The sequence below is a fragment of the Callorhinchus milii genome, unplaced genomic scaffold, assembly GCF_018977255.1.
Source record: "Callorhinchus milii isolate IMCB2004 unplaced genomic scaffold, IMCB_Cmil_1.0 Scaffold1465, whole genome shotgun sequence".
Taxonomy (NCBI): domain Eukaryota; kingdom Metazoa; phylum Chordata; class Chondrichthyes; order Chimaeriformes; family Callorhinchidae; genus Callorhinchus; species Callorhinchus milii.
In genome coordinates, this window is record NW_024706206.1 from 1,654 (window position 1) to 12,846 (window position 11,193).

Below are 11,193 nucleotides of genomic sequence, written 5' to 3' on the forward strand. Positions count from 1 at the left end.
CATGCACAGATAGTCTCTCTGAACGCTCTGTGGCTGTGGGATGACAACCTCCTGAAACTTTAGGTCCATGAACACAGAGAGTCACTCATTCCTTTACTGTCTCTCTCCCACATGCACTCTGCCTCTCTGCAATGGAGAGAGTGAGAGAGGGAGCGAGAGAGAGAGAGAGAGAGAGAGAGAGAGAGAATATATGACAGACAGAGAGAGAGAGTGAGATAGAGAATGTGAGAGACAGAGAGAGAATGTAAAATTGTGAGAGAGAGTGTTAGAGAGAGAGAGAGAGAAACAACATGACCGAGTGTGAAGGCCTCTCATCGCCGGAGGATGTCCAAGGCCGACGGACAGAGAGAAATTCCGAGTTGCTTCGCAGTTTCTCAACAACAAACAAAAAAAAAGCATTTCTTTCCCCTCCTTCACGGAGGATCAGGACTCTTAGCTTCTAGTCAGTGTTGGCTTATAATTGACGAATCCATTTTCTTTCCTTTTCATGTGTTTATGTCAATAAACTGTTTCGCACTGAATCCCACGACATTAGTTGTGTTGCTCATTCCCTGGTTCTGGTTATCAGCATTTACTGCTAAAGAGCGGTCAGACACAGACAGCAATTCACTGCTTCTCCTTCTCTCCTTGTGGATTTGAGGCAAATAATCATTTGCAGTGATTCAGTCTGGGTTCAAATTACAAATAAAAACCTGCGGTGCCACAGTATTGCCACCAGTCGGTGGTGTTGCACTGTGTAACTGCTCATTATATTCTGTGTAATTATACTATTTATAATAATTCGGCATTTGATATTGCGCTGTTCACGTCTTGCAGACGCCTCAAAGCGCTTCTTTAGTCAACTCCCTTCTCCTCCTCGAGGGGAGGTAACCAGTGTCTTCCTGGAGCTGATCTGGAGCTCGGCAACAAATGTGGAATGGAGCCACTCCTGCGTGATGGTCACTCGGGTGGACACTGTGATCTCTGCCTGTCCCGGGCTGTGTGTGCGTGTGTTTGTGTGTGTGTGTGTGTGTGTGTGCGTGTCTCTGTGTGTTTTTCTGTGCCTGTGTGTGTGTGTGTTTGTGTGTGTGTCAGTGTGTGTATCACTGTGCCTGTGTTTGTGTGAGTGTCCTGTGTGTCTGTGTGTGTCTGTTTGTTTCTGTGTGTGTTTGTGTCTGCGTTTCTGTGTCTGTGTGCCTGTGCCTGTGTCTGTGTCTGTCATCTGTCTGTCTCTGTATCTGTCTGCGTTGATGCTCGTGTGTATCGCTGTCTTTGTGTGTATGTTTGTGCCTGTGTGTGTGTGTGCGTGTCTCTCTCTGTGTGTGTATATGTGTGTGACTGTGTGTGGTTGTGTGTCTAACCCCCTGAGCTACAGGACACTTTACAAAGACACTTTGCATTGAATCCTGCAAAAACTCAGTCACGACACTATCCTGTGAAGCGCATTGAGACGTCTCAAAGTCGTGATAAGGCGCTGGTGATAAAGACAATTACTATTTTATTGTTGTTACAAAAAGACTTTTTAATCGCACAAAAAATCAAGTCTCCCCTTTAAGAAGAGGACGGACTCTCCTTAAATCAAAATACTGTCTGCAGTTTGATATAATTTCTTTTGATGCAGTTTTTTGATAGTGATTCATATTCTAACGATGAAGATATTTATTGTGCAAATAGAAATGAAATTATTGGCAAAGTAAGTTTGTTTGATTCCAAATCCGTCATTTCCTCCCTTGGAAATAAGACATTTTCTCCAACACTTGTGATAGAAATCAGGTAATACCTGTCTAAGGCTGATTCAATGTGTTAATCACAACTTACGGCTGATTAAGTTTGCAAAAGACTTTGCTGAATTATTTTATTTTCCTTCAAGCGTGTGAGTCTGTCAGACGAATACAATTGTTTTGATATACTGCATTTATATTCTTATATTTATACAATATGTAATATTAAAGTTATTTATATTTTTATACGGTGTGTGTACAGGAGAGACACCGGGAGAGGCTGTGTGTGTGTGGGAGATATTGCAAGAGGCTGTTTGTACAGGAGAAAGATTGAGAGAGCTGTGTGTATACAGGCAGGACACTGGCAGTGGCTGTGTATATACAGGGAGGCAGTGGAAGAGGTTGGTTTGTACAGTGGAAGACACGGGAAGAGGCTACGTGTACAGGAGAAACACTGGGAGAGGCTGTGTGTATACAAGAGAGACAGCGGGAGAGGTAGGTGTGAAGGTGTGAAGTTTCTCCATTACATTGTGTGTAAAAGAGAAACGCTGGGAGTGGTTGTGTGTATACAACCGGAGGCACTGGAAGTGGCTGTTTATACAGAAGAGACCCACAGAGAGTCTATGTGTATACAGGAGAAACACTGGGAGTGGTTGGGTGTATCAATGCCAAATAATGATCCATCAAGAAAAAAAAATGGTAATTTGATCGCTCAATCCATGACTGTTTGTGGGTCGCTGCTGTGCGCAATTGGCTGCCGCGTTTCATCCACATATGTACAGTCAAATCACTTGACAGCGTATTCTGTAAAGCGCTTTGAGACGTCTAGAAGATGTGATAAGGCACTGGATCAAATGCAAGAATTATTATCATTTTTATTATTATTACAGAGTGAAATCCTTTTCCAGCCCCGCACGTAAACCTGAAGCAGCACTTTACTTCCACCAGAGGGCGATGCTGCACTGTGTAACTACCCACAGTATTCTCAGCAAAATAATAATTATAATAAACTTGTCATTCTATATTGCGCTGTTAGAGTCTTACAGACGCCTCAAAGCGCGTGTTTAGTAAAAGATATCCCTTCTACTCCTTCAGTGGAGGTGAACAGAGTCTCCCTCGAGTTGATCTGCAGGTTGGCAACCAATGTGGGAAGCAAGCCAGTCTTGTGTGATGGACACTCGGGTGGACATTGCGATCTCCGCCTGTCCCGGGCTGTGTGTGTGTGTGTCTGTGTGTCTCTCTGTTTCTGTTTGTCTGTGTGTCTGTGTGTTTGTGTGTCTGTGTATGAGTGTCTCTGACGGTATCTGTATCGGAGTGTATCATTGTGTGTGCCTGTGTGCGCGTGTCTCAATCTGTGTGTGTGTCTGTGTGTGTCTGTGCATAGAGAGGAAACTTGCACAAGGCTTCGCCCCCAATTGGGGATTGACCCCCTGTCTCTGGCTTGCGGGTGGAGTCCTGTAGCTCAGTGGTTAGAGCACTCGCTTTGCAAGTGAGAGACCTGAGTTCAATTCCAGGCAGAGGGCGAAACCTTGGGCAAGTTTCCTTACTCTACACAGTGCCTAATGATAATCCCTCCAAAAAAAACCCAAAAACAATAATTAAATTGGTCATTTTCAATCTACGACTGTTTGTGGGACATTGCTGTGCGCAATTGGCTGCCGCGTTCGCCCACAAATATACAGTCAATTCACTTTACAGTGTGTTCTGTGAAGCGCTTTGGGACGTCCTCCTGACGTGAAAAGCGCTATATCAAATGCAAGGATTATTATTATTATTATTGCGAGGCGAGGGCTCTAATCACTGAGCTACAGGACCTGTTACAGAGACAGTTGACGGTATATACTGTGATGCGCTTCGAGTCGTTCCGAAGACGTGATAACACTCTGTGTCAAATACAAGGATTACTGTCATTATTATAAAAAGGGCTTTAACCCCATTAAACCTCGTCTCCCCTTTAAGACAGTGACGGCCTCGCTTTAAAACCCAAATATGGTCAACAGATCAAAATTCTGCTCTGGCCCCGTGACCGAATCCAGCCCCGCCCCCAGCTCAGGCCACGCCCCCAAACCACGCCCCGCCCCCAGCTCAGGCCCCGCCCCAACCCAGCCCCGCCCTCTGCTCCGGTCCCGCCCCGCCCCCAGCTCAGGCCACGCCCCTAAACCTGGCCCCGCCCCTATTTGTCTCCTGTTTGTAGCAAAGCCTCCAGCAGCTGATTGACAGAGAGAGAGAGAGAAAGTGAGATTGAGTGTGAGAGAGAGGGAGAGAGTTCGTGCAAAAAGGGTTTATATATTTGGGATTAATGCAGAGTTAGGAATATTTCCCACTGATGTACTTTAAGCATCGAGGAACTGGGGGAATTTACACCCGTTTCCCGTGTTTGTCCCCGGCTGTGGGATTGCAATCAAAACCCAAAGTTAGTGCCAAACCGTATTTATATCATTGTGTTTAATGCACATATTGGGGTTTGTTAAATTATTGCACTTGAAACACCACGGATATTGGGGCTTTTAAAACCGTTTCCCGTGTTGTACACAGAGAGCGCGTTAATAGTTAAACAGAAAGTCAATGATAAACCCCTTGAGTATCATTGGGATTAACGCAGATTTAGAAAGCCTGGGATGGGCATTGAGAGGTATGGCAGAAGTGATGAGGAGCTGTGTACAATGTGGGGATTATTGTCGAGATCAGGAGCAGAAAGCTCCAGCTTGATATTTGTGGTGTCAAACGTGACTTACTTTAGACTTTTCTCTGTGCAAATTGGCTCCACATTGGCTCGCAAATAAAACATAAGCTTCACAGTGGATCCCGAAAAATGTTGGAGCCGTGGGCCCAGTGTTAAAGGTGTAATATAAACTACAAGCTTCATTGTATAATGACACGGATTATAAAAGGTTCAGCCTGGTGGCCATCACAGCCAAACACAGGTCATGGCTGAGGATTTCCTCCTCATTAATCTATCAACCGGCAGATCCTCAGAGGAACCGAGTTTTTGCCGCCGTCGTTCTTACCGGGACAGAAGAAAGGATAAAGTTTCTCAGTGAAAGTCTGTGTGAAAGTGTGTAGATGAGACATGTTGTCAGCGTTGTAAAATGTCACCTGTCCCCCCTCATAGTCCAGATAAACTCCCAGCTTCCCGGGTCTCTCTCTCAGGTGCAGCCGGGTGGGAAATGAGGTACCAGCTTTATATTCATCCCCGTTTCTCAGCCACACAGCCCAGTATCCATTCTTTGGTGCATACTTGATCTTTCCCTTCCTGTTGACAGACTCTCTGGCAATTCCCACCTTCCACATTGTCTTTTTGTCCACCTGAACCTCCCAGTAATGTCTCCCCGATGTGAAGCCCTCAGACCCCAGGACACAGAAACAGTAATCAAACCTCTTCGGGGAGTCCGGGAGCTGCTGCCGTGTGTCTCCGTGACTCACGCTGGTCAGGTCCTCAGACAGGATGAGCCGGGGATGGGCTGTGTCAGGATCCAGAGTCAGAGAGGCCGGAGCTGAGAAAGAGAAACAACATAACGTGGAGTGAGGCGACGTCTGAGAGCTCAGGAGCAGAATATGTGAATATTCACATATGTGAATGTGTGTGAATATATCAAAAGCACAATCCAGCTCAGAGGGTCAAAGTCGGTGTGAGGGTGTGTGTGAGTGTGTGTGTGAGGGTTTGTGTGAGGGTGTGCGTTGGGGAGGGTGTGTGAGCGGTTTTATGAAGGTGTATGTGAGAGGCTGTGTGAGGGGATGTGTGAGTTTCTGTGTGAGTGTGTGTGTGAGTGGATGTGTGTGCGAATAATTGTGAGGGTGTGTGTGAGTGGATGTGTAAGGGTGAGCCTGTCAGCAGGGTGTTTGAGGGTGTTTGTGAGGGTGTGTGTTTGAGGTTGTGAGTGTGTGCGGCGGTGTGTCTGAGGATGTGTGAGGTTGTTTGTGAGGGTGTGTTTGATCGGGTGTGTGTGAATGTGTGTGTGAGAATTGTGTGTGTGGGAGTGTGTGAGTGTATGTTGAGAGATTGTGTGATGCTCTGTGTGAAGGGGTGTGTGAAGGGATATGTGAGGATGTATGTGAGTGTTTGTGTGTGGATGTGTGAGGGGTGTGTGTGTGAGAATGTATGTGAGTGTGTGTGAGTGTGTGTGCGAAGGGGCTTTTGAGTGTTTGTGTGGGGTGGGTGTGAGCGATTTGTGTGAGGGTCTGTTTGAGGGTTTGTGAGGTTTTGTGTGTGGGCGTTGAGAGTGGTTTGTGAGAGTCTGTGTGGGGATTTGTGTGAGGGGCTGTGTGTGAATGGTTATGTGAAGACATGTGGGAGGGTTTTTGTGATGGTTTGTGTGAGGAGGTTCCTGATGGCGTATGAGCGCGTGAGTGTCTGAGGTGGTGTGAGAGGGATTGTATGAGGGTGTGTGTCAAGCTATGTGTGAAGATGTGTGTGAGGTGTGTCTGTGAGTGGGTATTTGAGGCGTGCGTGTGAGCGTGTGTGTGAGGATGTGTATCAGGATGTATGTGAGGGGTTTGCGTGAGAGCTGCATGTGAGTGTGTGAGAGGGTGTGTGTGAGGGTGCGTGTGAGGGGTACACACCTCTGAGGGTGTGTGAGAGTGAATGTATGTGTGAAGTTGTGTGTGAGAGGATGTGAGAGGGGATGTGTGAAGGTTGGTGTGAGGGTGTGTGTGAGTGTGTGTGGGGGGGCTGTGTGAGAGGATTGCGTGTGTGTTTGAGGGAATGAAAGAGGAGTTATGTGAGGATGTGTGAGGGTACGTGTTTTTCTTTTTTGGAGGGATTCTTATCAGTTGTGTGGAGTAAGGAAACTTTTCCAAGGATTCACGCTGCCTGGGATTGAACCCATGTGTCTCGTTTGCAAGGCGAGTACTCTAACCACTGAGCGACAGGACTCCACATACAGGGTATGTGTATGAGGGTGTGTGTGAGTGTGTGTGGGGGGGGGCTGTGTGAGAGGATTGTGTGTGTGTTTGAGGGAATGAGAGAGGGGTTATGTGAGGATGTGTGAGGGTACGTGTGAGGATGTGTGTGAGGGGGTATGTGACGGTTGTGTGTGATGGGTGTGTGTGAGGGGTGTGTGTGAGGTTTGTAAGGGTGAATGTGAGTGGTGTGTGTAAGGGTTTGTGTGAGTGGTTGGGAGCTGATGTGTGAGGGTGTGTTTGACGATGCGTGTGAGTTGTTGGGTGTGAGGGTTTATGTGAGGGTTTGTGTGTGAGCGGGAGGTGTCTGTATGTGAGAGTTTTTGTGAGGGTTTTTGTGTGAGGGGATAGGTGAGTGTATGTGTGAGCGTGCATGTGAGGGTCTGTACGAGGGTCTGTGTGAGGGAGGAAGGGGTGTGACAGGTATGAGTGAGTGCGTGAGGGTGTGTGTGCATGACAGGGTAATAATATTTATAATAATAATAATAATAATCCTTGCATTTGATATCGCGCTTTTCATGTCTTCTTAACGTCTCAAAGCGCTTCACAGATCGTAATGTAAAGTAAATTTTTGGGCAAAACGCGGCAGCGAATTGCACACAACAGAATCGCCATAAACAGCCGTGGATTCAAAACGACTGATTTAATATTGTTCTTGTTTTTTGGAGGGATCATTATCAGGCGTGAGGAGTAAGCAAACGTGCCCAAGGATTCACGCTGCCTGGGATTGAACCCATGTGTCTCGCTTGGAAGGCGAGTGCTCTAACCACTGAGCGACAGGACTCCACATACAGGGTATGTGTATGAGGGTGTGTGTGAGGTTGTGTGTGAGGCTGTGCATGAGAAGGTGTGAATGTGTGAGTGATGTGTGTTTCAGGGTTAAGTCAGTAATAGATGCATTTGAGATGTGTATGTGTGTGAAGTGTGTTTGTGGGTGAGACGTGTGTGAGGGGATGTTTGTAAGAGGTGTGAGAGAGAGCTGTGAACGTATGCGGTGCGTATGTGAGAGTCGTGTTTGAGGGTTGTGTGTCAGGTGTGGTTGAGGGGGTTGTGTACGGTTTGTGTGAGATGTGTGTGTGAACGTTCTATGTGAGCTTTATTAGTATTGCGAGGTGTGTGTGTGTCAGATATATGTGTGTTGTGTACGCTTTCAGGTGTGCTTAAGATTTGAGTGTGTGAGGCGTGAATAAGTGTGTCTGAGACAGGTGTATATGAGGTGTATGTGAGGTGTGTGTGTGGTGTGTGTGAGGGGAGTGTTTGAGGAGTGTTGTGAGGGGTTGTATGTTTCATATGTGTGTGAGATGTGAGAGAGAGTTATGTCTGAGCGTTGTGTGTGTGTGTGTTGTGTGTGTGCAAGGCGTGTGCGTGAGGTATGCGGGTGTCTGTGCGGGTGTTGCGATTACGTGCATATGTGAGTGAGGAGTCGGTATGTGTATGTATGAGGTACTGTGTGGAGGGTATGTGTTGAGATCCAGCTGAATGCACGTCTATTAACACGGCTTCAGAGTGAGAATGGCAGACATTTACCTGGGCTGATGCCGTGTATCATCAGTCTCCAGGCTGTGTACTGTATAGGCCCTTTATATATCCCCACAGGCAGCTCAGCCTCACACACCGACAGATCAAACCCCTCGTCACTGACCCTGAAATAAGACAAAATCACATTATAAAGTGAAACTGCATCTTGTGGGTTTGTGGGTTCAATTCTGGGATATTTGGTAAAGATCATTTCATACCTTCTGTTGCCAGCGGCTTCCTCCTAATGAAATCAAACACAGACAGATGTCAGCCCACACTGAGACGCGACAGGACAAACTCAGTCACCCATCATAGAATTCCGCATCACACAGTTTACTTTCATATTTACAGCAACGTTTCTCACTCAAACGACACGGCTTCCGGATACAAAGCAACAAGAAAGTGGTGGGCCAGATCTGCTCCACGAAAACCCAAGTTACCTTCTTGTGTGTGGTGCAAGGGAAAGGGTGTGTGGTACTCGGGGTCTCCTCGAAGCTGAACTGGCCCATAGGTGGCAAGCATGGTAATGAAATATGGGAATGAAGCCAGGCCGCTTAGATGGTCTATAGCCATATTATCCCAGGGTCCTCAGTGCTGATGGCAGCACAGCCCGGCCTGGCTCATCGGCAGCACCAGGGAGTGCCGATCAGTTACTGGGGGAAGGAAATCCTCCCATTCATTTCCTATTAATCCGACAGCGAAATTCCCAACTGGAGGGTTTGTGGATTTAGATGGTTAGACTCCAGCAGTTACCGAACACAAAAAGCGGGCTCCCCCTAAATCTTTGTTCTGGACAACCTCGGGCTTAATCATTACAGAATGAGGTAAATAGGATTTGAGCTTTCGGATAGAGAGAGCTCATACCATCTCAACCGTTTATCTCTGGGATTTTCATGCGTGGGTGGAATTCTCAGTGTGGTTTGGATAAACTGAATGACGTTGATGGGTTTCCACATGTATTGTACACACGGCTCACCAAAACAATCATTACACTCACAGTGCGACCTGCTTAAAAACACACACCAGAATATAACAGACAATTCATCACTGATCTGTGTAACAGTCAGATTGTGATTGTCTGCCCCAGACTGTGTGTAACTGTGACTGAACTATATTATAAGGTCACCTCTTTACCTGCAGGAAGGTGAGATCCTCTTTTTTCATCTGCGTCTGTAACTCGGAGAGCTCTTGTTGAGTAGAATCTAATTTGCCCTGAATCTCTCGCAGATTTGTCTCCATTCGTTTTAAAATCTCCTCCTCTCGCTGTCTGAGATCTCGCATCACTCGCTGCTCTATGTCAGTCAGACTCTGGTGCATTTTAGCAAACTCAGCCGTGACTTGGGTCTCCACACTCTTCACCTTTTCCTGCAAATGTCAGACATCAACTTATTTCACACAGTAAACAGAGACACTGAGCCACCACACCGTATACACACAGTAATCAGACACACTGAGACATCAAACCGTGTACACACAGTAACCAGAGATACTGAGACAACACAGCGTATACACACAGTAACCAGAGACACTGAGATATCACAACGGGTACACACAGTAAATTGAGAAACTGAGATATCAGTTGTTAAATCTCACCTTCAGTTGTGAAATCTTTTCTCTCTTTTTGGCTTCAGCTTTTAGAGCAGTTTCCTTCCTATGTGTGAGAGAATCTAAGACGTGTTTCACTTTATCCTGGAATAAATACACAGAATTAAAGTGTTTGTGTGTGAAAATATCAAGCCGAATAGAAATACTCCCTCTTCAGGTATATTCTTACCTTGTAGAATTGAACAGCTTCCTCAATGGGGAGGAAACTGTGACCTCTGTGTTCCTGCCCATGACTGCAAACTACACACAGCAATTTCATGTCAGATTCACAGAACAGCTTCAGTTCCTCCCGGTGTTTCTCACAGTGAAGTTTATTTTCCGTCTGTGTCGGCGTGAGGCCCAATTTTCGAGCTTTCTCTGCAAGACTCGCCAAGGCCCAACTGGCTCTGAGGTTCTTTTCTGGAAATGTCTCCTGACAAACAGCACAGCAGTTGTTCTCCTGCTTTTCCCAGCTCCGGGTGACACAGGAGCGACAGAAGTTGTGGCCACAGCCCAGACTAACAGGATCAGTGAAGAAATCCAGACAAACCGGGCAAATGATCTCCTCGGTCCAGGTCTCAGCCTGGAGTCCCGAAGCCATTTTGTACCTCAGCACTTCCTGATTGAAACTGGTTTCGGTTTCAGTATGAGAGTGTAGGCGGATCCCAGTCACTGAGCTGCCAAACCCTCTCCTACAGTCACTTCTTGTGAAATCAGATGATTGTGACTTTGATCCCAAGAGAAGATGAGAGAGCCTTCTACAGTGACAAGGACACGCGAGCAAGGAAGGCTTTGGACTGTGTGGAAGCGTGGTGTGCATGTTGGGGTGGGGATGGGGGGAAGGGTGGGAGTATGACAAAAAGCGCCATCAATTGGATTAGTTTGAGGCTCTGAGACAGACCTAATATCTCTGAGATGGTTTTCCGGAGTGCGTGGTGTACAATGGCTGAAATCTCACACAGTGAGGCGGATATTGGGTTGGGTTGGGGGTGATATGAAGCTGCCGGCGTTTTTTGAGTGAATGTTGTAGACGGGTCAGTTGTGTTGAAGGAGGTGGCGGACGAATGGCCGTGTAAGGCAATGAGGGCTTTTGAAATTGAAGGCATGGTCGACGACAAAGACCTTCAGGCGGGACTTGAAGGATGTGAGGCAGAGGAAATGCGGGTAGAGTTGGAGAGTGTGGGGACAGAGATGCTGAATGTCTGACCTCCAAAGGTGGGGCAGGAATTGCAGGTGAACTAAAACAGGCCGGTGTCTGCGAGTGGAGGGAGCAGACTTTCTGATGTGCTTTTATGAAGTCGAAGAAGTAGGGGGGAATAAGACCATGGAGGTGCCTTGAATGAAGGACAAGGCTGTTCTTTGAGCAACTGGGCTGGTCTCTATGTAACTGGCCTTATCACTGTATTAATGCCTGGTCTTTATATAACTCACCATTGGTCTGCATAACAGGTTTGATCTCTGCATAACGGGCCTGGTCTGTTTATAACAGGTC

At 46.9% G+C, this 11,193-nt stretch overlaps 1 protein-coding gene across 1 annotated transcript; it reads right to left on the reverse strand.

Moving 5' to 3' along the window:
- Positions 1–4,089: 4,089 nt before the first annotated feature.
- On the reverse strand, positions 4,090–10,317 carry LOC103173496 (zinc-binding protein A33-like). Its single transcript, XM_042346717.1, has 6 exons — positions 9,892–10,317; positions 9,711–9,806; positions 9,252–9,482; positions 8,336–8,358; positions 8,127–8,242; positions 4,090–5,194 (listed from the first exon to the last, which is right to left on the reverse strand). Exons 1-6 carry the CDS (start codon positions 10,300–10,302, stop codon positions 4,650–4,652), a joined length of 1,422 nt encoding a protein of 473 aa, XP_042202651.1. The 5' UTR covers positions 10,303–10,317; the 3' UTR covers positions 4,090–4,649.
- Positions 10,318–11,193: the final 876 nt, after the last annotated feature.

Excerpts from the sequence above, each read along its gene's own strand:
- LOC103173496 (XM_042346717.1), bottom strand. The coding sequence starts at position 10,302 with ATGGCTTCGGGACTCCAGGCTGAGACCTGGACCGAGGAGATCATTTGC. Across the intron at positions 9,483-9,710 it reads AAAAGATTTCACAACTGAAG|GAAAAGGTGAAGAGTGTGGA; the intron begins GTGAGATTTAAC and ends TGACATTTGCAG. Across the intron at positions 8,359-9,251 it reads AGGATCTCACCTTCCTGCAG|GAGGAAGCCGCTGGCAACAG; the intron begins GTAAAGAGGTGA and ends TGATTTCATTAG.